This window comes from Betta splendens, chromosome 4 (assembly GCF_900634795.4).
Source record: "Betta splendens chromosome 4, fBetSpl5.4, whole genome shotgun sequence".
Taxonomy (NCBI): domain Eukaryota; kingdom Metazoa; phylum Chordata; class Actinopteri; order Anabantiformes; family Osphronemidae; genus Betta; species Betta splendens.
Window position 1 is genome coordinate 22851740 of NC_040884.2, and position 26817 is coordinate 22878556.

A 26817-nucleotide genomic window follows, 5' to 3' on the forward strand; every position below is an offset into this window, starting at 1 on the left:
ACGGACAGTTTTTATGTTCGTGTTTATTGTGACTGCTGGTCTCAAGTTCAAACAACAGGACCCTGGTTCCGTGTTGGGATCCTTACACTTCACATGATGCTGACACCTGCTTCATTTTCACTCACTGGATAAATGCTTCTGTTGCACTGCAAACGTTTTCTAAACATTTAAGCACCAAACAAAACGACCCACCACATTTCACTGACCTTCTGAAGAAATTAAGCTGTTGATCTGGCAACTGGTTCCATAATTAACTATTATACCTGCTTAATAAATAATGACTTCTCAAAGTCCAATCAGTATCTAAACTATAGACAAATTGGAGAAGTAATAATCAAAACAAGATGCAGCTGAGTGAAAAAACAGAAAACAAGCACAAACTCGACTTCCCAGAGTTCAGACATGTTCTCTTAAACCTACAGATACACATTTAAAAGTGATGCACAGAAAAAATCTGAGTGGAAGCACTCAGATGTTACACAATTACATGAAAACTCTGATCTGTCGATAAAAAGTGAGAGCAGCACTTTCAGCTCCTTTCGCTACAGGCCTTTAGTTCTATCTAGTTCAAAGTGATCCGGGATATTTGACAGGCTGAGTATTAAATCTGTCACGATCAGGTGTGCTCAGATTTACAACATTGGCTCGATCACATTTAAACTTCAGGCTGTAAAACACTTAATGTTGCTCTCGTAGCTGCAGGATGGTACCTTTTTCATGTGATGTTTTGAACTATAAAACAGCACACAAACATTTGCCCCCAATAGTTTCAGAGCGAAAGTCTAAGTAAAATTATTTTTGTTGTATTTGAAATCATTTGAGTCAGATGCACATCAGAGACTTGCATAAGGATAAGGGTCAACTTGTAGCTGAGTAAGCATGACTGATCACATACATGATGCATTTTAAGGATAATATTACTTTAGACTGGCTTCTGTTCCCCAACAGAATTCAATACAAGGTCTGATACAAGGTGAGTGTCTTTACTGTTTCTGTCCTGTTGTGCGTTCAACTCAAAACACATGGTCCAGTTTTCTGTCACAGCTACACAAATACTTAAAGATTTTCTCTCTGTCAAGTAAATGGTTGCATGAAAATAAGATTTATACTTTGACTTCAGATTTCAGCTTTTCGTCCTCACACAAGTATATGAAGCCTTCATGTTCTCCCACTGGACTTTTACATAAATTTGTAAATATTAGCATTCGCTGGTTCTACATTAAAAGCATTACACACTCATCAGCCTCAGTATGATTAAGTATCAGCAGAGGAAGTGAGACAGCGGTTCCATTAACTCTGCTGGAGACTTCAGCATCCAGCTCTGTAAAATCATTCCTCCGTGCTGCCTCGAAGGAAGCAGTCGGTGCGTGGGTCAATGGTTGGTGGTGAGTGGGAGGCAGGTCCTGCAGGTCACCTCCTTACAGCGTTGACAACACGGCGAGGTCATGAAAAGAGCACGAGAGTGTTAGTCATCAGCGTCAGGCTGTAACGGAGGACCAGCATCTTCAGAGGCAACGGGGAAAGTTTTCTTTCCTCGCTTCTGCACATGATCCTCATTCCTCTTCTCCAGTACCACAATCTGCCAGAGAACAGAGACACCTCATTCACCAGGTGGTTTCAAGTTAATCCAGTTCATGACATCTACCTTTGGTGCTTTAAACACTTCTGCTACAGTAGAGTTCTAGTTCTTAAGCACCACAATCTACTGCAGGTTAAACAATAAGTGTGTTTCTTACCTCAGCCATAAACTTGGCCTCATCCTCAACACCAACAGAGATGTCAAGTCCAGTCACTGCGTTGAAAAGGTCATACACACTCATGGCTTCGCTCACGCCTCGCTTCTGAAAGAACTGTGGACCCCAAATCATCACACATACATTTTATGTTTGTAAGGCTGCATTTGTAAGAGAGATCAGAGCTTTATAGGACGAAGAAGCTCCTTGTTACCGTGGAAACGTTTCTGCAGTCTCTGAATAGGAACTCCAGACCGTGAGGGTGGGTGGGCTCGATGGACTGACTGACATCTATCAACCACACCTACAAAACACGCATCATCAGAGGAGAACTGTGGTTCTACAGACGGACCATCAGAGGGCAAGTACACATAGCTGACACCACGTACCTTCCCCTCATGCCACAGCATGTTGTATTCACTGAGATCAGCATGAACCAGATTACACTCCTGATACAGCTGCTGCATCATCTGCCCAGAGACACAGCACAGCTTTAATATCAGACATGGCCATCGCCAGTACAACTGCTACATCTCCAGGTGCAGAACAAACTGTGTACATACATGTAGGACCTGGTAATAGGCTGCCTTCAGATCCTCAAAACCCAACATGGCATCTTTGAGTTTGGGAGCAGGAATGTGGTCTTTACCGATGAACGACATCACCAGGATGTGTTTCTTCAGCAGGACCACCTGTGGGCACGGAATGTCTGCCTTCTTCATCCTGAAGACGAAGACGAAGACACACACAGACACACACACAGACACACACACAGACACACACACACACACACACACACACACGTAAGAGCTTCTGTCATGTCAGATGAAAACCGAAACCTTTCATTGCCATTACTAATTTCATCAGGATCAGCTGAGACCTGCAGCGTTTACCTGGCCAGGTTGTGCATCTCCTTCTCTGCCCACAGCCTGATGATTTTGCGCGGGTTCAGTTTGCTGAAGCGGTCTTTGAAGCGGTAGTCGTCTTTGATGTACCGGTCTCTATTCTTGAACTCATTCAGTGTCGTCTTAAACACCTTGAGCACCACCTCGTCTGGAACGGGCTGCTCCTCCAGGCTAACACACACACAGTAACATTTAAAACGGGTGACACCTCCCATTGCTCTGCCCCTCCATCTACTCACTCACCTCCCTCCGTCAGCGTGGAACACCACAGACTCTTTCCCTGTGCTGATGCAGCCGTTGATGTTTTCCAGCACGCCAGAGTTTACCATCTTGTACATCAGGAGACGAGTACGAGGGTCGACTGCTTGTTCCTAAGAAGATGGGAAGGAGTTTGTCTTTGAGTAAAAGACCCATGAGTGTAATTACCAACGAATTCACAGTTTTCTTTTTGTCACTACGCACAGCAGTGGAGTGCTCTTTCTTCTCATGTAACTTGGCGCTGCGTCTTTGCTCGCTGTGGCAGTGTTGCTTCAGAGAGTTAAACACCTGATTGGACAACTTCAGATCCATTCCCACACCATCACCGACGTGAACTTCTGGAGCAAACTGCAGAACGGGAGAAAGAGAAAGGCTTGGTTCTCTGTATGGGTTCAGCCCCAGACTCTGTGTCCAAAAGCTTAAGCTTGTTACATTGTCCATTCGAGCCGTGTTCTTGCGACCACAGGCCTCTTCATCATGTTTAGTGGTGATGTTCTTTCCTTTGCCAGTGAAGCCTTTCCTGGGTGTGGTCTGAGGCTTCTCTGAACAATTACAGCAGAAGAAACATTATTAAACCACAACCTAAAAAACAGAGATTTACCACATTTCACTTAGCAGTGTAAGTTACCAGCTCTGTAGGGGTCGTGTCTTGTATCCTGCCAGTCCACCTCGTCCTCTGAACTGTCACTGTCTTCATATGGATGCACCATGCGATAGTTCTCAAAGGAGATGGAAACTGGACACAAACAATTCCTTATATAAATAAGACCTTTATAAAGCATCCTTTATCTAACACTTCTTTATTTTATACTGCATTTACAAGAGAGTCCAGATTTACATAATCATTATAAAGTTTGTTTAAAAATTTGCCGTGACTCTACCTTTGCTGTCTCCATTGAACTTCTTCTCCTCACGACGAAGCTGATTGTCAAACTCACGGTCAAACTGCATCTGTAACATCTGGGCAAGCATCAGGTCACTGGTCGTATCAGGGGCTTCATCAGACGACAACAGATCTGCTCCAGGTCTGAGAGAGAAAAAGGAAACAGTGAACAAAGGTGTTAACAGGAAAGAAAGGAGGAATAAAGACACAGACTCAATGTCACACAGATTCAATGTCACAGATTTATGAAACAGGATGATAGACCCTATCATGGCCTTTTTGAAGTTATATGTCCTCCCATCTGATGGAAACTTCTGAGCGAATAAGGTGAGGACTTACTCAGCGAGGGTGGGCAGGGTGTTGTTCTCCTCATCCAGCTGTCTAGCCAGCTGCTCACTCATGACATCGACCAGAGAGCAGGTTGGAGCTGCTGGGGCCGCCAAACCCCACGGGCTCTAAAACACACAGTCATTAGAACCACAACCACCACACATTCACGCCTGATGAGCAAGTGGTAAATTTATTCATGAAATAAACCAAACAAAATCTGAAAGTTGTAGTTTTCCACACAACTTTATTATAAAGCACCAGTGGGAAAATATGGGCCACACCTGCTGCAGCCTTAGCTTGGTAACCCATGGTTACCCATGGTTCATCAACACACAACCTGAACTGTAACCTGTCAGTGAAAACTGTGAGTCATAATAGTGAGGCAATGAAAGAAACAAGACATGTTCAGACATGTCTGGCCCGCATGACCACATGCTTATATTAGAAATTTGTAAAACATATACACACACACACACACATATACATATATGTATACACACACACATATATATATATATATATATATATATATATATATATATATATATATATATATATATATATATATATATATATATATATATATATATATATATATACATACACATACACACTGCTTTAACTTAACAGCGCTAGTGAGCTGCTGTAGTTTCACTTGTGACTCTGGGCTTCTAAATATAGGTGCCCGAATTTGAGACTTGTGGAGACTAATCTTAGGTCGAGCTGTTAAAACGTGGACCCTTCATGTGTTCACCCATTTCACGTAAACTGTCTAATGTCTATAAAACTAAACCCGCTGTGATAACGTTGCTGCTGAGCCTCTCCGGCCTTTTAAGGAAGGGATGATTAGCAACAGTAGCTAGCAAACGAGTAGCCGGCTGTTCGTTAACGACACTAAACCCAGAAAAACACAAACGTCTCACCTTCCGCGTTTCAGCCGCGACTCCTGTTTGGTCCATGACTCTAGGAACAGTTAATTGGTCGTCTGCTTGTTGAACGTGTGGACGGCGGCTAGCGACTGAGCAAATGTTAGCAGGCAGATTAGCGACGAAAACAACGCCTGAAATGGGACTAAGTACAACGACGCGAAGTGACACTGGGTAAAAACGGCTGTAGACACTTAATAAACGCAATACGTAATAAAAAGATACGTTATAAGTTGTGTTTAAAATGACCTGAAAGGTTAAAGTGAGGTAGAGAAGCCTTCAGTGAAGTGTTTCTAGCACCGTGAACTTTGGCACAACAGGAAACACGTCAGCTCGCTTTCACAATAAAATCCTTTATTTCTGTTATTTATTAATCGACGAGTTTGCCAAAAGAACTGAAACAAGAAATAAAATAATAGTATATTCAAATATCATGTATTAGATATCAAATATCTACTGTTTTTAGATCAATCTAACCGTCTAATTAACCGTGGACGTTTCGATTCGATGATCTACACAGACTACGCTACGTTGTTTTGTCAATATTATACTGCAACAAAAAAATAATTAGCTTATTTGTAGATTGGGGAATAAGTATAAATACAGATAAGCTCAATGTTTACTTACAGAACTAAATAAAGTTTCTGTAACCTGATGTTTTACTGATTTTCTTTACTAACATTTTGTTTTGGAAAGTCGCTCCAAAAAATAAAGATAATCAAACTTAATCTCGTATCTTAAAAATGCTTATAAAAACACGTTGATTTATTTTATGATTGCAAATAAACGCAGCCTACACGTGAGCGCGTACAAACTACAATTTGCCCACGTTGGCTCACGAACGCGCACGGTACAGGAGTCCAGGTGGGTAAAGATAAAGACTACGGGACCGGAAGCTCACGGAGAGTGATTTCAAGCTAAAGGTGTAAATGTAGTTTTATTAAGTCTTTTTATGTAGTTAAATGCAGTTTTTTAAACACGTGCGGCCAATATTTATACCTGACGTGGCTTAGCAAGTCAGCAAGTCTTTTCTGTTGTTCTGTTGTTCTTTCAGTCAGTTGGCGGCACTTCCATCTGAGCCCTTCCCTTCCCAGGCTTTATTTTGACAACCGGAAAAGGTCCCGTGTCTTACCCCACCTTGACGCGATCGGGCATCCTGACGTCTTCTCGGAGCACAAAGTGATAATGCATCAGTCAGATTCTGCTCATCGGTTGTCGCGGTTCCCGCACGGATCCTGACGGGCCGCTTCCACACGCATCTTACGTTTTCAGGGACGTTTATCCGCTTTGCTCCCGCTCCTAGTCGGAGGTGGTACGTTATACCGCTTTGTGTCCGCGGGATACCGATGGCCACCATCAGCGTCCCCAGCATCAGCACCACCACCGCCGGAGGGCCGACGGGCCGGTCAGGACGGCCGGGATTCAACCAGCACACCTAGCAGGTCGCCGCACCGTGAGTATTTACACCTGAACGCAGAAAAACGCAGAAAACATGCGGTAAAACGCAGAAAGTGAGCGGAGCGTGCGCGTCCATCTCCGCTTCCCTGTGATGAGGATACGACGAGGGTCACATTGATCATTAGCAGCCTCACAATCCTGACTTCCAACCTGCTTTATATTAAATTTATATCCACAGGCCCACCACCATTCACCAGTGTTTCTTTATGATGTAGGAGGATGTAATGCAGCTTCCTTATGGGACGTTCAAGTGCCTCAGATTGAGCCAAATCACGGCAGATGGGGCCGAGGTGGGGGCGGGGTAGGTGGTCGAGGGGTCAACCTGTGGTCGGACCAGCCCCCACGGAAATTACAAATACTAATAAAAGACACGCTTCAGGTCATGTCAAAAGTACTGAAGCATAAGTGTGTAGTAGTAATAGCCATAAATACAAAAATATAGATCAAAAATAGTATCTCAATAGTAAGATGCATCTTAGCATGTTTCCCTTTGACCAAAGGAGTAATGACAATAAGAAATGTGATGACTGATGCCATAATAATTTACTGCAGAGCCATGAAGTTAAATGTGGGTGTAAATACACCACTGGTTGTGGTGTGGTTTTAGATACTTTACTCTTTACTCATGATTCAAAATGTTCTGTTTTGTATCATAATTCTTAGATGTTGTTGAATCTCTAAAAATGACACCTGCTGTCACTGTTTGTCTTAGGCTGAAAAGTCCCTGATTGGACTGAACTGCCTTAACCTGACCTTTGACCTTTCTCCGACTTCTGACCAAGTGCTCCAAGCCACCGGGACCGATTTGTCATCCAGCCTCTAGCTACGCCTGCCCTCATCATTATGGATCAGAGCATCTGGGAAACCAACTGATGATTGTGCATCCACCAAACACCATGACCAAGCTCCAGGACGAAGCCGGGAGGCGCTAAACGCAACATTTGCCATCAAAAGAATGTGAATTTGGATTTTAATTTATATTTTCATGACTCTGTAAACTGGAACTTTTCAAGTCAGCTTCAGTAACCAAAAAGACAATTACTTACATCCAACGGATGGAGGACAGCAGGGACTTTAAAGCTTTTTAGGAGCCGACAATGTAGAAGCAGGAGCAGTGACAGTTGCTTGCCCATAAGTTGTTTCTGTTTTTACCTGAGCAACACTGGAAGTAAAACCGTCCAACAAACAAAGAGATGAGTGTGTAAAAACAACAAGAGCTCAGATTGTTTCTTTTTCACTGCCTTCATAAATGTAGACATTTAAAACAAAGACAACACCAACAAACAGCAAATAAGATTGTGTTTCACAAAAAAGGGCAAGGACACATTTACACAACTGAGCCACAAAAGACTGATCAACGTGAACTGACTGACGCTAAGGAATAAACAGGAGCCTGAGGAAACGTCAGGAAACAAACGAGGACAAAACACAACAATGACGCACTTACACACTGGCCTGAGCTCAGACACGATGGACAAAGCTCGACTAGAGCTGAACGAAAACCCCGACACTCTGCACCAGGACATTCAGCAGGTAAACATCTGTAGGAAACACCTGTCTGACAGCAGGTAAACATCTGTAAGAAACACCTGTCTGACAGCAGGTAAACATCTGTTCAGTAGTAACTTGTGCTATTAGTGACTCTGAACAGGCGGATTAATAGGTATGGGTTCTGATCCAGTGTTTGTGTCACTTCTGTCCTCTTCCTTCCTCTTGCTGAATCCAGGTGAGGGACATGATTGTGACGCGTCCAGACATCGGCTTCCTGCGGACGGATGACGACTTTATTCTTCGCTTTCTCAGAGCTCGAAAGTTTGACCAGTTGGAAACATTTCGGCTGCTGGCCCAGTACTTCCAGTTCAGACAGCAGAACCTCGACATGTTCCAGAGCTTCAAGGTTTGTGTGGTAGGAGTTCATTGCCTGAGGAGGCTGAACATTAAAGGAAACACCTCCCGTCTAGAGCATTTTTTCGTAGCATCACGATCTGGTTTCAAGTGTGTGTTTGTATTTTAGGTAGATGATCCGGGCATAAAACGAGCACTGATGGACGGTTTCCCAGGAGTTCTGGAGACTCCAGACCAACAAGGACGGAAGATCCTGATCTTGTTTGCCTCCAACTGGGACCAGAGCCGGTAATGATTACTCTACCTATATTTATGAGGACACTTTGGAAGGAAGCACAGAAAAAAAGTTGACAACCTGAATTTAGGTTACTGCTGAACAATGGAGGTGGTGAGCTATGTCATCCAACATGAAGGAGCAGGGTGTGGGCTTCATTTCCCGCACATGAGACAGAACACGTCCAAAGAGCCACAGATCATGTTGGTCCTAGAATTGAACACAGTTGCGAGCAAACGGACTGTGCTGACCTGGCTGTAGTTAAAGCCTGGGGGGGTGAAGCGCCCCGTTCCCCCCATTTAACTATCGATTGCTGCCTCCTCTCCCGCCAGGAACTCGTTCACTGACATCCTGCGGGCCATCCTGCTCTCCCTGGAGGTTCTGATTGAAAACCCGGAGCTGCAGATCAACGGCTTCATTCTTATCATTGACTGGAGCAACTTCTCCTTCAAACAGGCCTCGAAGCTCACACCCAACATCCTCAAACTGGCAATAGAGGGTCTGCAGGTACTGACCAACCTACTAACAAACCAACAATTAACTTACTAACCAACCAATGACCAACCTACTGACCAGCCTACTAACAACCAATAATCAACTAACCAACCATTAACCAACCTACTAACCAACCTACCAATGATCAAACTACTGACCAGCCTACTGACTGGATCAGTAGCAGTTCAGCAGCAGCTTGTTGTTCTGCTTCATCTGATACATGCTTGTCTTCCCCTCAGGACAGTTTTCCAGCTCGGTTCGGAGGGATCCACTTCGTCAACCAGCCGTGGTACATTCACGCCATGTACACCATCATCAAGCCGTTCCTCAAGGACAAGACCAGGAAACGGGTGATCACCTCCTCCTCCCTGCTCCTCCTAGTTTTCATTTCCACTCTTTCTGTCTTGTCGGGTTACTCCTCTCGTCCTTTTACTTCTTTTTCTGACTCTTTCCTTTCCTCCTCTGCTTCTGTCTCTTCCTGCTGCCTCAGATCTTCCTCCACGGTAACAACCTGAACTCGCTCCACCAGCTCATCCAGCCTGAGTGTCTGCCGTCGGAGTTCGGTGGGACGCTGCCGCCGTACGACATGGGCATCTGGGCCCGAACGCTGCTGGGACCTGACTACAACGACGAGACCGAGTACACGCTTACGTACGACGCCCTGCACGTCAGGGAGAACTGTGGAGGAGGAGACAAGGAGATGATGAAGAGGTGCGTTTGATTGATTGTCTCTGTTTCCTGCTGCTCCTTCACCTGCTGTAGTTCTTCCACCATCACTGTGTTTATTTCAGGTCTCAGTCGACGGCGGAACCAGGAACCCTCAGACAAAGTGACAGAGAGACCAGCACGCCGCTGCTGGCGCTGGACTGAACAAGTGCATGGCAAAGTGGCAACATTTGTGACCCATCTCTCTCTCTCTCACACACACAAACACACACAAACACACACACACACACACACACACACACACACACACACACACACACACACACACACACACACACACACACACACACACACACACACACTCGTGCACGGCACCTTTCCATCCCTTACACACTAGTCTTTTTATAGTTGTGAGGACAACACTCCATTCTGACATTTCAAATAAGTCTGATTTAAACACTGTAATAAATGACCGTCTGAGCTACAAAGCTGCATAAACATTTAGAAACTACATTAACGCGTCATGAAAAGAAGCTGAATGATGAACTCTGCTTCCTAACAGTTCGTCCACACAACTATAAAAACGACAGACACACAGGCCGACTGCCTCCGAGCGGAGCCACCGTTCAGCTGTATCGGTCCTGATCAAATCACATCCCATCACAGCGGCGTGTGCAGGCTCCTCCTTTCCTTCAGTCTGTCAGATCTGAATGCAGACAAACCTGTGGTGACGTCTCACTTGAACCTCTGGGAACAAACCACCAAAGACACAACAATGAAATTCACACAGACGAAGAAGCAGAAGCACATCAGGCTCTACCATCAAGGACGGGTTTGTATCCTAATTAGATGGGCGGTCTTAACCGACCCACCTACCGCTCTCCAGTGATTGGGCAAATTGAGTGAGCAGCTCTGGAGGAGCCTGACCAGTCCTGAGGTTAGCACCGCCCACCTCGTTAGAAGAGTCACGTACAAACATTAAAAAACAAAACTTTGCTCTATTGAAATGTAACCACTGAGGCTGAATTCGTCTGATCCTTGTTGGTGAAACCTGTGTTAACACTATTCAGCAGTTGGATGTGATTGGTTTTATCACTGAATCATCACAAAATGCTGAATTTAACATCCACAAATGTGAAATAGTGGCAGAAGAAAGGACTTGAGGAACTTCATCAGACGATTCTCCTGCTTCTGTTTTTTGATGTAAAACTCAAAACAAGCAGCTCCAGGAGCCGGAGCATCATCGGTCAGCGTCAAGTATTTGTTTCTGAAAACAGTGTTGTGAAATGACAGGATGCCAAACTCTCACCTTTAACCTCTACTAATGATTGTTTTTATTGAGTCTGTCTTATTAAAGATTGTATTATATCGTTGTTAGTATGAACACGCTGCAGAAGAACAGGGTCCAGTCTGTAATCATGATGATGGATCATAAACTGTTTCGTGTTCGTTGATGAGCTGAATGTGAAGCAGCATCATATCGTCGTCAGGGCTCCTCAGCAGATCTGGTCTCCACTCTACTGTAACGTCTGTCATTTAAATGAATGTACAGTTTGACACCAAGCAGCTCGTGGCGTGTTTTGCTCTGACTTATATTTTGCATTAATAAAGAGGCTGTAGAACATAGGGTAAGGCTGATTATTGTGACAAGGCGTGGAAACGTTTACTCCGTTTACTTCTGGCTCCTCACTGCAGAGCAGAATCAGCACACATCTGCTTTCAGGATCTCTGGAGGTGAACGTTCTTGTGTCGGTTCAGCTCTACTGATCATCCTACGACTTAAAACCTTGGAGTAATAATGCATCTGTGTAAAGAATGTTGGTTTATCTGCTTCTTGGTTTAAACTATATGAATGACACCGTGCTACCTCAACACAAACTGCCAAAATGAACAGATCGCATGATAAAGAAGATAAACTTTAGTTTTTTTATTTTTAATACAAATATAAACCCTCTTTTATAACATCTGGTGTTACGTGTCACTGTGCAAACACTGACCTGGTTAAGGCCTCGTTAAACTGTTAGTGACTTGCTTCATTTGAATCAGAACAGTTCCTCTGTTGTAGTGTTTTAACATCAGTGAGGCGTGTTTTACTATAAAGTCAAGTTCCCAAATAATTCCCATGGCAGGAACATAAACTCTAACTTCCTCATGATCTGGATGAATGTGGGACCTTAGAATGAGTACCGTGTGTTCAGGCTGTGGAGTCAGTAGTATTAGGTCCAGATCTGAACCTCCTGAGTCTGTCCGTCTGATGTTAGCTCATCAACAGAACAAATGTTTTATTCTGTAGGTCAAACTCCCTCGATGACTCAGAGTTTAAGAGTTTTATCCAGAGAAGCAGCAGCAGCCAGTCGGTCAGTCAGTCTTCTAAGGCTGTGTAAGGTTCTTACCAGGTCCAGAAACCTGGACTTGATCTAAATGGGACTCAGAGTCTGGCGCTGGTACGGCGTTAACTCCGGGTGCCAGACGTCCACGATAAAGATGAGGCGGAAGCTGTCGGCCTCCTGCCAGACCTCGTGCTCGAAGGAGTCGTCAAAGATGAGGACTTTACCTTCCTCCCACTCCCTGTGATGAAGATAAGAGGATGATGGAAGAGACATCAGCCACTGAGGGAAACACGTTTAGAGTCAACAGGAAGACAGTGAGAGCACCTGGTCTGGTTGGTGCAGCGGATCCTGCATCCATGTTTGGGGATGACGAGGCCAAGGTGCATCCTCAGCCTGCAGTTGGTGGGTCCAGTGTGAGGCCATACGTGAGTCCCAGGCTGCATGACCGAGAACTTAATCTGAACGCAGTTCAAATGGAGACAGGAGCCGGTTAGAACACGCACTGACTCTTCACTAAACTGACGCCTGCCTTCACACACCCATCCTCAGCCTCAAAGATAAGACAAAGGAGGAAATCACAGTCAAACGCATCCACCGCTGCTCACTGGCTGACATGCTGCTGTACCTGGCCTCTCTTGCAGCCTGTAGCTTCAGGGTATCGCTCCATCAATGAGCAGGTCTTTGGGACGCCCTGACACGAGTTCCCAACTTTCTTTCCTAGAAAAAGGTAACAACAGAAAGGTTGCATTAATTAGGTCCATGTGTTTGGTTGGGGGACGGATCCGTATACGTTCTTTGTAGAACAGAGCAGTGTCAGCTTGTTTCCTTTTCCCTAGAATCTCTGGTTTAGTGTTTCAGTACCGGAGCTGGACGTGGAACAGAACCCACCTTGCTGCCACAGTGTGTACTGGCCCCACTCCCCTCTCTCTCTCAGGTTCTCCTCCTCAGGCATGAACACCCCAGTGTTCTGGTCCATCATGGCCAAGGCCTCATCCCTGATCGTCTTCCAGTTTCTCTCCAACATCTAAAAACACAAAGGTGAATATGATGAGCAGCAGAACCTTTCCTGACACACACGTCTCCGCTGGCAGCGCACCTTAACCAGGTCAGTGTATCCTGTCTCCTTAGCTGTCCACCAGGGCTGAGCCCTCAGTCCGTCCACGTTGTAGAGAGACCTCTGCCACACGGAGGCGAAGTGGCCACGTTTGTGACCCAGCTCGTACCAGTCATACGCCTGAACACACAACCAGCTTTAAGTAAAGGTTTAGCGCCGTTGCTCAGCGGGAGCTTAAAGCTCTGCCTCTGAGTTCATACAACAAACACAGCAAACAAGCCGGACTGGGCCCTGGTTACGCACGCTGTCGTCCCCGACTCGCTGCAGAGCGTCTCCCAGGTGGAAGTAAAAGCGCCCATCGTCTGTCCCGGGTTCACCGGACTCCAAACCCTCCTGTAGACGGAGCACACAGCCACCAGTCAGCAAACGCCTCGTCTGTTTCTTTGAGCTACACACACTGCCTAATTACCCTGAGGTATGGTATGCTCTCCGCAATCTTGTTCTCTGACTTCAGGATGAAACCGTAGTGAACCTTAGCAAAGCCGTCGGCTGGAGCAGCTGCCAGAACCTGAGGTACAAAAAGTCATGTCATTAAACCTGATCAACAACCAGCGTCTTCATGAGCTCAGACCCCACAACACACTCACTTCCTCATAGACCTTCTTTGCGCCTTTATTGTCTCCAATCAGCAGGTGGGCGACTCCTAGATCGTTTTTTAGACTGATGTCATCTGGAAAGACCTGGACCAACTTTTCCAAAGTCGCCAGAGAGCCACGGATCCGACCTGGAACAGAAAAGGAGCAGTTTGACCAGTGCTGGTTGTGAGAGTTATATAATCCATTACACTGACCTAAGGTGTGTGAAGTTTTTCCATATTTACCCAGAAACTGCTGTCTCTCAGCTCGTCTCTTCAGTGCAGCTCTCAGCAGGTCAGAGGTCACATCAGGAAGCTCAGCAGCTTCTCTGTAGCTGGTAATGGCTCGCTGCAGCATGTCATTGCTGCGCAGCTTCTCAGCCAGGTCGTCCTCTGCCTGCACACACACACACACACACACACACACACAGACGCACGCACACACACACACACACACACAGACGCACGCACACACACACACACACACACACACACACACACACACACACACACACACACACACACACACACACACACACACAGTCATGGTGGTTCCTAGCCCGTGCTGTAGTGGCTGTGGAACCAGAACCTCCTCGGTACCTGGGCTTTTCCGTAGCGAGCGCGTGGACTGTGTGGATACTGCTGCACCAGCTGCTCAAACGCTTTTAGAGCCTCCTCCACCTTCCCCTAGTGACACACAGCAGCAGAACAAGGAACTCAGCTCTAGATGCAATATTTGTAAAGTCATGTTTATTTTTAGTTTAAATATCAAACATAGCAGAACCAACAGACGAGCTGATGAATGGATGCTGTGACTGGGTGAATCAGGGCGGTACCTTCTTTCGAAGCTTCTCGGCAGCATCGATTTCTGTTTTGATGCTTTTATCAAACTTATTGAACAACTTTGGTTTCTTCTTTTTCACTGGAAGAAACAAAAAACAAAAAGTGAGCGGAACAACTTATGAATTGAATCTCAGCTTTTAGCAATTGACTGACTTTTTTCTTTTAACTTCTCTTGAGGCCGTGTCTCTGTTTCAGAGAAGAGAAAGTTTTAAAGCTTTAACAGGCAAAGAAGACACATCATATGCTTCTCAGTGAAAAAACTGAAGACCTTTAGGACAATAATTGATGAAGCAGAGCTCAAGTAAAGACCATGATCACAGCCCCACTGCAGATTTGGGTCTAAGAGCACAGTTTAAGCTTCAGCATATTTAGATTTAGATTACTACAGAAGGTGGTTGAACCAGTGGAGATGCTGCTGCTCAGTCCTAGTTAAACATTAGGACGCAAGAGGCAGCATCAGCCCTGCAGCCCTGACTGTGTGTGTGTGTGTGTGTGTGTGTGTGTGTGTGTGTGTGTGTGTGTGTGTGTGTGTGTGTGTGTGTGTGTGTGTGTGTGTGTGTTCACCTGGAGTGTCTGGTCTCGTCTCCATCTGTGGTTCTGCTGTTGCTGGAGGCTCAGGCTGTTTCTCTAATGGAATAATAATACTTGAATGAAACCTGTGTCCTACTCCAACAGACTCACTGTGAGCTGCTGCTCGTGCTGCACCTGCTTCATCTGTTAACGTGGAGCTCGTCAAACGTTCAGACTCGGCTGCAAAACGAAGACAGAGACAAAACAAAGGACTCAGTCTACTTGTAGCAGATCTACGTGGGTGGTTCTGTTCTGACTCTGACCCACCTACACTGCCCTGCGTCGTTGGATCCTTCAGTAGAACTGCAACAGAAACACACAGAACAGTTCACAGCTCCAACTACTGGACAAAGAACTGGTGCAGATATTTCCAGGCCTGCTGACCTGGACACAACCTACGCTAACAGACAGTAAATGGCAGCGTTCTCACCTCCAGTGGTGTCAATTGAGTCGGTCTCCTCCTCTAAAGCAAAAAGACAAATGAGCATGAGCAGCAGCAGGATGAGTCATAACAGGACAAGACACTGAGACCAACCATAAGGATGAACGTTCACCTCTAAAGCTTTATTAGGTTCTTACACTAACTTCTTCATCCTCAGTTCATAACTCGGGCTGTGCTTAACTAACCTGGAACAAAGCTGTTGTCCAGCACCGGAGGGAGGGAGACGGCAGCTGGAGACAGAGTTAACACAATGACATCAGGTGATCAGCTCATAGAACAGGATCACAGCAGGTGGAGTTAAGAACACCTTAACAAACCTGAGGAGACCACAGTCGCCCTGACAACGTATGACTGGAACAACAGTGGTCACATAAATCCAAACATGCTCAGATGAGTCATTTCCAAGTTAAATGTCTCCCGCCAGGCTGCTTTGTTTAGGACCTGCAGCTCCTGTCTTATTTGTTCTGATGTTAAATAACAATCTTAACATTCAGTTTTAAGATTAGGTTTGTTGTAGCAAACTAAGCTGAAGAATGTGAGAGGCAACAGCTCTTCAGGACTAACCTTGGATTTCAGACTCCACATCCTGAGATCCAGAGTCTGGAGCCGACACAGACAGGAGCCGTTAGCCACACCACAAATCAGAACACACGCTAGCTAATGGAGGAAGGCTGCTGTCGTACCTGCACCGTCCTGGAGAAGCAGGGCTTCACGCTCTGGAAACGAGTTTAAAGTCAGGAAATCAGCCACTGAACCTTCATGAAACAATAATCCAATACTCGAGATCCGAGAGCAGGTAAATTTGAATTCAATCAGTGTTAATGTTTGAACTTGCTTTTTTAGCATCACTCACCCGTTGCATCAGGTGATGTGGACTCTGGTCCTACAGCTTGCTCACTTCCTGTTTCAGTCACATGTTGACTGCTTTCTTTAGTTTGGAGACAAACAAGCGTCACAAAGTCTGCTATTGATTGTAACAGTGTCAGATATCAGCGTGTGAAGCTGAAGCAGGGTGGAGTTGATGTGAGGCTTTGTCAGCGTGAGGTGTGATCAGGTAAGAGGCCTGAGTTCACAGGTTCCTCAGGTGTCGGCTGACAACAGACCACGTGTGTGTGTGTGTGTGTGCCTGTCTCACCTGCTTCCTGCTCTTGTCTTTCTGCTTTCAGTCCTGTTGAGCGGTGGGAAGTTTAGACTTGGTCAAAGTGTAACACACATGACCCGCCTACGGTTTTACTGTGGTGTCACATAGACTCAGATTCATCTGTACCATGAGTTACTGTTTATTGATTAGTAGGAAAATCTGAGTATTTTGTATTAATTCTGCATGAAACATCATAAATCTGTACCTGTAAATAATATAGACCATCAATCCAAATGTTTCCCAGTCAGTTGTGCTGATTCATTATTAATCTGTGTAATGGTACAGTATGACAGTACACAAACCCAGCGCCTGCGTTTGCCTGAGAGACGTGGGTCAGAGTAGCAACAGCACCTCTGAAGCTAAGAGGTCAGAACCAGGACCAGAACTAGTACCAGAACCAGGACACATGACTACTGCAGCATAACAGACGTCAGGTATGAGACAAAGTCTTAAACATGTTTATTTATTCAAATCCAGAAGTGACAGAATAAAAGCCACATATGAAGCTGCTGGTCTGTGGAGCTGCTCGTCAGGACAGTGCAGACCTAAGGAACGTCATCACCAGGTTCTATAGGAGACACAACGTCCAACACACTGCTTCTGACCACACGCTGACAGCTCGTCCTTCCTTTAGCATCACTTCCTGCCCCCCGTCTCCCTCCTCACTGTCGAGGCCCTTCCTGTGGCCTGGGAAGCGTTTCTCCGTCCTGGAGGCGCCGGTCTCTTGGTGGCGTTCCGTGGTCCCTCCTTGGCTTCGTCTCTGATGAGCCTCTGTCTGTCCAGCAGCTCCTTCTCCAGCCTGGCTCCTAAACGCTCTGGCTCTGTTCCTTTTTTCTCCCGGGCCGGTCTCTCTCTCGCTCTCAGCATCCGTTCCTTCTCTACTTTTTCCTTGTGTGCTTTCTCTTTCTCTGATCTGTCCTTCTCAACAGTTCTTTCTGCTTTATCCGTCTGCTCCTTCTCTCTGGCTAGTCTCTGTCTGTTCTGAGCAACACGTTCCCTCTCTAGTCTCTCCTTTTCGGCCCTTTCTTTCTCTGCCTTCTCTCTCTCCATCCTCTCTCTGGCTGTTCGTTCCCTCTCTAGTCTCTCCTTTTCGGCCCTCTCTCTCTCTGTTCTTTCTTTCTCTGCCTTCTCTCTCTCCATCCTCTCTCTGGCTGTTCGTTCCCTCGCTAGTCTCTCCTCTTCGGCCCTCTCTCTCTCTGTTCTTTCTTTCTCTGCCTTCTCTCTCTCCATCCTCTCTCTGGCTGTTCGTTCCCTCGCTAGTCTCTCCTCTTCGGCCCTCTCTCTCTCTGTTCTTTCTTTCTCTGCCTTCTCTCTCTCCATCCTCTCTCTGGCTGTTCGTTCCCTCGCTAGTCTCTCCTTTTCAGCCCTCTCTCTCTCTGTTCTTTCTTTCTCTGCCTTCTCTCTCTCCATCCTCTCTCTGGCTGTTCGTTCCCTCTCTAGTCTCTCCTTTTCCGCTTTATCCCTTTCTAGTCTTTCCTTCTCCTGTTGCTCCTTCTCCATCTTCTCTCGCTCCAAACGTTCCCTCTCTTCTCTGGCTGCCTTCTCTTTAGACAGTCTCTCCATTTCTAGTCTCTCTTTTATTGCCTTCTCCTTAGCTTCTCTTTCCATCTTCTCCTTCTCCAGCCTCTCTGCTTCTGCCTTCTCCAACTGTATTCTCTCCTTCTCCATCTTCTCCTTTTCCTGCATCTCCATCTCTATCTCCTCTTTCTCTATTCTCTCCTTCTCCATCCTCTCTTTTTCAGTTCTTTCCTTTTGATCCTTTTCTTTCTGAATTCTTGCCTTCTCTTCTTTCTCTCGGTCCATCTTCAGTTGCTCCTGGGCTGCTTCTAGCTTCTTCATCTTCATCGCCCAGGCTGCCTCCTCTTCTTCATGTTCAGCCAGTAAGGCCTTGATCTCAGCCAGAGCTATGCGAGCGATTCTCTTGGCCTCCATCTTCTCGTGTATCATCCGGAGCTCTTCCTTCAGAGCCGAGCGCAGTTTGATGCCTTGGACAGGATGGTCTGAGGTTTTAATGTTAAACTGGTCAATGCTCAATTTATCAACAACTTTTACCCAGAAGCACGAATAAAACATGCTGAGTAATCACACAGTGAAAACCAGCAGGCGTGAGTCCACATCACAACACCAGGATTAATGGTAAGGTCACACAAACCCAAAGCAGCTGAAGCAGTTTTAGCCGCTAACATCTCAGCTTCTAGGATGAATCAGTGTTTGACTAGAAGTTTCATGTAAGTGAGGGAGGTGTGGAGCCATCAGCAGACCAGGACACACTGGAGGTTTATACCCAAGAACCAGGGAACCAGCCTGGACTGTGGCAGGCCGCAGGGCACAATTCACCACAAGTAGCGGTGCCGTCGTGTCCACAACGCGTCCTCAGGCTGAGCCTGGTTTAGTTTTTCAGTCATGCAGGTGAACAACAGCTTCACTTTTACCTTTCTTCTTCTCTTCCTTCGTTTCAACTACAAGTTGTAAAGCAGATGCGTCAAGAGGTCATACAGGTGGAGGCACATGCTCATCCCACACGGGACCATTGTTCTGTACCTGTTCTCAGCCTGCTCCTCCTCAGGCCAGAAGCTCTTAACTTCTTCTCATCTGAACCAACAAACAATAAGACAATTGAAACAACGAGCAGCTGTTCTCTCCGTCCACTCAGCCCCCGCACACAGTAACACTGTGATTCAAACGTATTGAAGTAGCTGCAGGTGGTAAGAGCTTGATGTGGATTAATCAGGTTGTGGGTTCGATTCTGAACCTCAGGGGTCCAACCAGCCACAGGCTCTGAGGCTCCGAGCTCTGGGATGTAGACCCACGCAGACATAAGCCAATTCTACCCTCATCTGATCTGTCTTTATTCTAACGCTCTGCTCAGCACGACTCGCCACCGCCCTGACCTCTCCATTCTAAATCTGTCCTTACACCACGACCACTGAGAACTGCAGTGGTGCCGCTGTCAGAAAACACTGTCGACCACTTGGAATAACTTTAATAAGCGTATGCATTGTTTAATATCAGCTGCAGTTTCAAACACAAATCAGCCACACTGAGTAAAATGACAGATCAGCATCACCAGGAAGCGAGAGCGTCAGTGGTTCAGTCTGTCACCGTTCATTTGGTCACAGAACCTCAGAACCGGCAGTAACTCTGTTTTTGTCTCTGCTTTCACTTTCATGATGCAGTAAAGAAGCGCTCGTCTAGGTCTCAGGACAAGTCTTCTTCCATCATGTTAGTCATTTTTCCCCATTGGTGTCTAACATTTAGTTTTCATATTCATACTATTGCGAAGCGTGTTAGCTCAGGAGAGGAAGTGCTTTCTATAAATGATGGATCTTTGTTTTTACACTTGATTCAGTTGATGCATGTTTGCTGTTGTCTTCACACAGATGCAGATAGATGTAATGACATTTATTGTCCTCCACCCTGGCCGGTCCCTCTTGTAACACGTGGTTCTCATCGCTCTGGAGTGGGGCCAGGAAGCCTTGTTACAGGTTATGATTCTGCCTCCTTTCCTATTGGTTCTAAAGATCCAGAATCACCCCTTTGACCTCCTCCTCAGTGGACGAGGTCACATCAAACCCCTTCTGCCCTTCAGCTGCTGCCTCTGTCCCCTCCTCCTCCGCACCTCGTTCTACAGGTGAAGACACTACGTCATAAAGGAAGGTGAAGAAGCCATAGATCCAATCAGACCCCTCGTCTGCTAAAATATTAAGAACCTCCTCAAGCGACTCTGCGTTCGTACTACCCTCGCCATCTTTGGTCAAGCCTGACGAAAGAGAGAAAGGGAGGAAAGGAGAACAGTTGGGACGGGAGATGGTGGAGGGGTTAAGGATGAAGGAACCAAGGAGAGAACTGCCAGACACAGTAAAACAAGGAGGAGGAGGAAGATGGCATAAAGAAAGAGAGAAGAAGAGGATAAAACAAGAGAGATGATGATGATGATGATACGGGACAAGGAGAAAAATCATGAGTTATAGACGTACAAACCAACCTAAGACCAAAAACAGTAAGATCCCATTTAACTTCTCTTAAACTGAGCCTTTCTATGGACTCTGCTTTCAAATTGGATTTGTGTGGAATTACAGTGTGAGTTTACCTGGCTCTCTAACAATCAAAGGACCGTGCTTTTAGCTCTACACTTCTCAATAGTTCTCTTATTTTTGCTCTTAGTATTTCTTAAGCCCAGAAATGTTCATTGTACCAGAACAATGTGAGACACATGAACTGAGGCTCATTTACCAAAGGACCTGACCTCATTCATCATGAGTAGATGCTTCCCGTTTTAGCAGAGGTACTGTTACACTGCTGTGAACCACATCAGTCAGGCATACAGGCAGAAACTGAAGAGAGGAACCAAAGGGGACTTGCCAAGCAGAACTTTAGCGTCTTCCACGTCAAAGTCGCCATCGCCATCGGCATCGTAGGCCGTCAGTTTACCTAGAAAAGGAGCAGGAGGGTGAAGCAGTATCACAGGCACAGAGAACAGGATAGTAATGATGATAAAGAAGAGGAGATGGACACTGATCTACTAGTTGGAACCAGTGAACAATCACGGCCCTCACTTGATTTACTGTTGACTGTCAGCTTATTAGGCTGAAAGACTAATAATCTACTAAAGTTGTTCTAAAACAACCCAACCAATGAGGTGAAGTCACAGTCTGAGCTCTGAGGCTTTCATGTCAGCTTCAGCATGAGGAAGGATGTGGTGAACCCACAACGTCTGAGACGCTACCACACAACTAATGTCACCAGAACGGAAGCTGTCTCTGTGCTTCTCTCCTGATAGACACACAATGAAGTGTTTGACTATGACACGGTAATGTGACTCTCAAAGCAAGCATGAAGGAGCCTCCTGCTCAGTCGATGTTGAAATCTTGAACCCATACCTTGTAAAACTTGGGAAAAGTTCATATGAAACTCCTTAGCTCTGGCTGCATGCAGAGAGAAGAGGAAGACAAGAAGGAATGAGGACAGAAGCATGAGAGGAAGACACACAATGCACATTGCAATCAGTGAGTCCCACTCTTATTTAAGCTTCCATGTTGGGTTAAATGATGCTGGGTCTATTTGTGAAACGCATCCATGCAGAGACATTACAGCGTTAATAGGCAAAAAAGTCTGAAAGGACCACATGACTGGAAGCAGGTAATAATCAGATACTTAGTATGAAATCTAATGAGGTCTGTGTGCTTTTACTTGTCAGGGACTGCACCAAAGACTGAGGCTTGTTCCTGTAAAGGGGCCGTTTGTGTCTACAAAGGTCCATAAAAAAGGTAGAATCAGCTCACTGTCATGTTTACTGACTGCAGTAATTATCCATCAGAGAGCTCCTGGACATTCTGCACTGATAAACCCAGTCTGTTTACTGACTTATCAGCTCACACAAGTCTGACTGGCTCTATATCCACAGTAACAAAACATGATCAGAGGTGCAGCCGTGACCTGACTGACGCGTGATATACGAAGCCACAAGGTGTGAAACCTCAAGCAGCTTCTCAGTGCGAGTGAGAAGAAGGAAGAAGCAGAGAAGACGACCAGAGGAGCTGCAGTTTGCGACTCTTTAGTCTGTTACGCTAATGACGAGTCAAGACTCATCTACCTCGTAAGCTGCGATGCAGTTACCAGGGGAAAGGCTTCAGCGCTGTATGTTTACTAAAGTGAACTCTGTGAAACACGCCAAGTAGAAACACAGATCAGCCCGATTTATGCTTCTACAAATTAAGATACTTCACTGTAGACTGGGGCAAATACAGAAGCAGCATCCATAAGACAAGGTTTGGGATGTAGAGATGCATTAGAACAGATCTGTAGCTCCTTCATTCCAGGAGACAATGCCTCTGCTGAAGCGATGCTGGGTTCATATTGGGTTCATATCAGTAGACACAGACACACATGTGTCTGTGGACTGTGGCACATTCCGTGCAAATGGTCATGTTTTAGTCTGAGCCAGACAGAGCGAGGCGTCTTTTGAAACCACATGAAGAAGAGGTGACTTCCTGTATGAAACCAACAATCTGAGTGTGTGAGAACCTCAGCGACAACGTGACAGATCCACGCTGTCAAGAATCGTCGTCGTGCTTCATCATCCAGGAGCCAGACTCTGACCTGACCTTCCAGACTCCTGGAAGACTAATGGCTCTGCACCGTACCAGCTGTTTCTCCTTAGCTGCTTAATGCACTTTTGTTTATTTCCCCTGATGTTAATGAAACACTGGCACCAGTCAGTCATGGCATCTGTCCAGTATGAGTATTACACAGTCACTAAACACATTACTCACCAATGACACTGTCATAGTCCACGATGTCGAAGTAGACCACAGCCACAGAGCTCCAGACTCCCAGCAGAGCCAGCACCACCAGCCAGGTAAACATAGAGTACTTGGGACCTCCGCCTGTGTCTCCTCCGCCACCTCCTCCTTCTGTCCTCTTTCCATTCTTGCTTTCCACTGGATGATTCTTGGCCTCTGGTGGATTAAATGCATGTCAACGTGATTTGTTTGTGACACATGGTTTATACACCGTACACAGCAACACATGCAGCGACAACACAACCAACGCTGGAAGCAGCTGAGCTTCAACTCCATCACACGGCTTATCTTGTGTGAGTAGACATGCGGAGAAATGTGGGCTATTAATACACCATCCATTCAACAGTAAACACATTAGAAACTCTAAACATCAGCAAAGTCTGAAGAACGAAAACACAGGGCACAAAGGGCAGAATGACCCTGAAAAAAGAGCGAGTGACAGAGTCAATGTGACCTCACACACGCGCGCGCGCACACACACACACACACACACACACACACACACACACACACACACACACACACACACACACACACACACACACACACACACACACACACACACACACACACACACACACACACACACACACACACACACACACCTGTTCATCCTCCAGTCCTCAAAACTGAAATTGTTGAGACGACAACAGCTGCAAAACTGGGTAAAATTAATGTCTTGATGCTTAGGAACAGAAACCCCAACATAAAAAGAGGGAGACTGAGACAGAGAGATTCAAGTGTCTTTAAAAGCAGCAGTGTGAGGTTTTCTTTGCTGTGATTCTAGGTGGTAGCAATGCGGCGAAGCTTCTAATGGATGTTATACAACCAGTGACAACGCGTTCTGTCTGGACGATTTATTTAGAGCAGTGTTAATGCAGGACTTGGCACATGGACCAAAACGAAGGAAATGAATTCTGGTGTCCTTTCACAGCTAAGACGCCCATCAATGATGTTCCTCAACCCAAACGCACGTCTTAAGTCTGACCTGGAAGGATCCATGCTGCTTGAGGTTCTGTTAAAGCTTAAATGAAGCTTGTAGTGGCGGCATGCAGACCACTCCACAAACAAGCTACAGGCCGACCAACACAAACCAAACCAAGCTCATGGACGTTTCCCACCTGTCTCAGACACAGCAGGTGTCAGATCGTCCTTCATCGGCTGGACCCCGTCCTTAGTAACACCTCCTAACCGGGCCAGACCAGTCCAGATATGAAGCGAGATCAAACTGAACCGAACCAGGTCAACTCAGCACTCTTACCCGTCTGCTGGACTTCAGCCTGACCTCCCCCCTCCACCAGTGGCTCTGTGTCCTGCTCAAACACCTCCTCTTCAGTGGACACCTCATCCTCTGCATGCACCTCTTCTACAGGAGCCGAGGAGGAGGCACCATAGCGGCGATAGCGCTGCATGAAACGAACGTCTCAGCTGAGCCCAAAGAAAGAGCAGGAACTGATTGGACAGACTCAAAACTAGCTTTAAAAAAAACTGTAATGACGAATTTGAGGAAAAACACTAGGCATAATCTGGAAGAATGAATGGTTGGTCGTGCAAATAGGAAACACTGAAAAACAACAGAGCTCCTCCTCCACCTCCACAGTGAGTCCATTGGTCCAGAACCTGACCCTCTCTATTATTAGAGCTGACAAAGCCAGACGGTGAGTGTGGGTCAGATACCAGAGAGGACAGAACAGCCACCAAATAACCTTGACACGTCCGTGGGTGGACCGACATCCACGCTGCCATGGCCTTCCTCTGGTGTCACGTTGGGAGTTTGAGCTGCAGCAGATCGTCTTTTCTACTACGCTCATGTTCACGAAATAGATATCACTGGACTGAACAGCGATCGGTTCTGGTCCAGAACAGAAAGTGGTCAGGCTGATGGTATAATACTAGTCTGGGAGGATTACCAGTTTTACTTTACTGGACCAGCACTGAGTCAAATAACAAGCAGAGTTACTTATAAACTAGCTAGTGTTTAGAACCAGCTGCTGCTCCTCTGTCACTGACAAACAGGCTTTGTTTATCTTGCCGTCATTTGCCTTCACATACACAATAAAGTACTTTGCATTTCTGAGTCTATGCGACGATGTTGATTTAAATGCTTAAACACACAAGTGAACAACAATCTTACTTATTTCCAGACAAATTGTAAAAATCTTACAGGGATTCATACAGTTAGTGAATTAAGCTGTGAATAAAACCTTGTTTTCTAATCCAACAGTTCGAGCATCTTCGCTTCATCAGAGAGGTTTTATTAGGAAGCTGTGCATCATCAATAACCAGTAACTGAAGCTTGGACGTTTTACTGAACTCAGTAAACTTTCTGCCAGTAGGAATCACAGCAGGTGTTGTCCGCTAGCACCTTGCTAACGGTAGCTAACTTAGCCTAGCATGCTGCCGCTGCACAAACTCATCCCTCGTTGATCCAGATGAAGAAAAGCGCAGCGACGTCTCAAACGCCACAACACGTAGAAACCAGGTTTGTTTCAACACACGTTGACTAAACGTGTCGGTTGGTTAATGCGAGATGTGACGGAGGGCGCAGGACACGCTCTAGTCTGGACGGAACCATGAGAACCACGAACGAAGAGCGGAGCGTGTCGTGTCTGAGCCGCACGGAAGCGCTCCGCAGCGTCGAGCAGACACGAAAACCACTGACCTCTCTTGGACTGGGCTTTTGGGTTCTTCCTCTGGGCCATGGCTTCGTTAACGGGTCCACGGGTTCTACAGAACAACAAGCTGACGTCACTGTAAAGGGAGCACAGGCCGCTTTTGTGTTCCGTTCTCCGGCTGCTCGTACGGACCGAAAATCACGTCCTCACCTGGATACCAGTAAAGCCAAAGTCCATAGTAACCGCGATGGACATCGTGCTTCACCAATGAGAACCACAGACGCTGCTTATGGGCGGGGCCAAGGCGGGTTTACGTGCCTTTGGACCAATAACGTTGCGGTGCTGCTTCTCGTTACTTTGTGGAAACTAGCAAAAATGTGACAAAAGTGAAACATCTGGACGATATTAAAATTATACTTTCATAAACTTTAATGGCATTCTTCTGACCGAAAAATATGATATTTTTTTTAACATTCATTATTTTTCAGTATAGCTTTTTATTGTAACAATGTAAACATGTCTTTTTCCAGTTTATTCTGTGTAAAATATTTATAATTTGGTTGTGGAGCTCCATGCATCGTTGATAAGGATCATATTTTTAATTTTTATATCTCAATTTAAAAATATGCACTTAACAGACATTTCACGATGAGACGTTAGGTTGGCTGTTAAATGACTGAATTATGACTATATTCATACTGAGAGTTTGAGTCTGGAGCTGCTGGTGGACGGACATATGTTGTGCTGCCTCTTAGTGGATGGGCTGGTGCGGTTTGACAGAGGCCTGGTGTCTGCATGCAGCAGCTGTGTGGTCTGGCAGGAGGCAGCGCACAGAGGGAAGCTCTGGATGTAAAGACAGTACAGTCTAGAGTTTCCTTAACCTCTAAGGCAGTAACTGAGTGAGGATGCAACTTTCCTCCAAACTAAGCTTCGCCAGACTCATGTTTTCTCTACTGCTGACACATTTATGGCCCATTTTGCTGGTCATCAAACCATCTCTTCCTCCTGTGGTGCATGTTGTCACACCGGTTACAGTTGAAGGATGAGAGAAGTGCCACAACATCCCCTGCAGGAGGCAGCATCACTCCACTACTTCTCTGTCACCTCTGTCCT

General features: G+C 46.0%; 3 protein-coding genes across 15 annotated transcripts; 1 reads left to right on the forward strand and 2 right to left on the reverse strand.

Annotated features, from left to right (window-relative positions):
- Window positions 1-5: 5 nt before the first annotated feature.
- Window positions 6-5370, reverse strand: riok3 (RIO kinase 3 (yeast)). Its single transcript, XM_029146145.2, has 13 exons — window positions 5033-5370; window positions 4119-4234; window positions 3778-3923; window positions 3525-3632; window positions 3329-3438; window positions 3101-3244; window positions 2882-3009; window positions 2627-2809; window positions 2297-2456; window positions 2123-2203; window positions 1948-2037; window positions 1737-1850; window positions 6-1579 (listed from the first exon to the last, which is right to left on the reverse strand). Exons 1-13 carry the CDS (start codon window positions 5066-5068, stop codon window positions 1466-1468), a joined length of 1530 nt encoding a protein of 509 aa, XP_029001978.1. The 5' UTR covers window positions 5069-5370; the 3' UTR covers window positions 6-1465.
- A 789-nt stretch (window positions 5371-6159) lies between these two features.
- LOC114853133 (clavesin-1-like) lies at window positions 6160-11399 on the forward strand. 3 transcript variants are annotated; one of them, XM_029146146.3, is made up of 8 exons: window positions 6160-6488; window positions 7206-8026; window positions 8220-8390; window positions 8508-8626; window positions 8945-9119; window positions 9347-9457; window positions 9598-9818; window positions 9899-11399. In XM_029146146.3, the coding sequence occupies exons 2-8, from the start codon at window positions 7928-7930 to the stop codon at window positions 9975-9977; spliced, it is 975 nt and encodes a 324-aa protein (XP_029001979.1). In that variant the 5' UTR covers window positions 6160-6488; window positions 7206-7927; the 3' UTR covers window positions 9978-11399. The 3 variants fall into 3 exon arrangements, with proteins under 3 accessions (XP_029001979.1, XP_055364057.1, XP_029001982.1); XM_055508082.1 differs by having other exon boundaries at window positions 7276-8026; XM_029146149.3 differs by lacking the exon at window positions 6160-6488 and having other exon boundaries at window positions 7983-8096.
- Window positions 11400-11685: 286 nt separating this feature from the next.
- On the reverse strand, window positions 11686-25942 carry unm_hu7910 (un-named hu7910). Of its 11 annotated transcripts, none has more exons than XM_055508074.1 (29): window positions 25752-25933; window positions 24351-24517; window positions 24211-24276; window positions 23060-23245; window positions 21668-21712; window positions 21150-21218; window positions 19329-19379; window positions 19220-19246; window positions 16782-16814; window positions 16500-16574; window positions 16330-16362; window positions 16211-16246; window positions 15832-15876; window positions 15635-15667; window positions 15472-15507; window positions 15340-15384; window positions 15199-15261; window positions 14788-14820; window positions 14628-14713; window positions 14392-14478; window positions 14038-14188; window positions 13805-13941; window positions 13627-13725; window positions 13461-13550; window positions 13200-13337; window positions 12992-13127; window positions 12729-12820; window positions 12428-12561; window positions 11686-12341 (listed from the first exon to the last, which is right to left on the reverse strand). In XM_055508074.1, the coding sequence occupies exons 2-29, from the start codon at window positions 24499-24501 to the stop codon at window positions 12191-12193; spliced, it is 2328 nt and encodes a 775-aa protein (XP_055364049.1). In that variant the 5' UTR covers window positions 24502-24517; window positions 25752-25933; the 3' UTR covers window positions 11686-12190. The 11 variants fall into 11 exon arrangements, with proteins under 11 accessions (XP_055364049.1, XP_055364046.1, XP_055364052.1 ...); XM_055508071.1 differs by having other exon boundaries at window positions 16330-16401; XM_055508077.1 differs by having other exon boundaries at window positions 16330-16401; window positions 24351-24495; window positions 25752-25932.
- Between the last annotated feature and the right edge of the window lie 875 nt (window positions 25943-26817).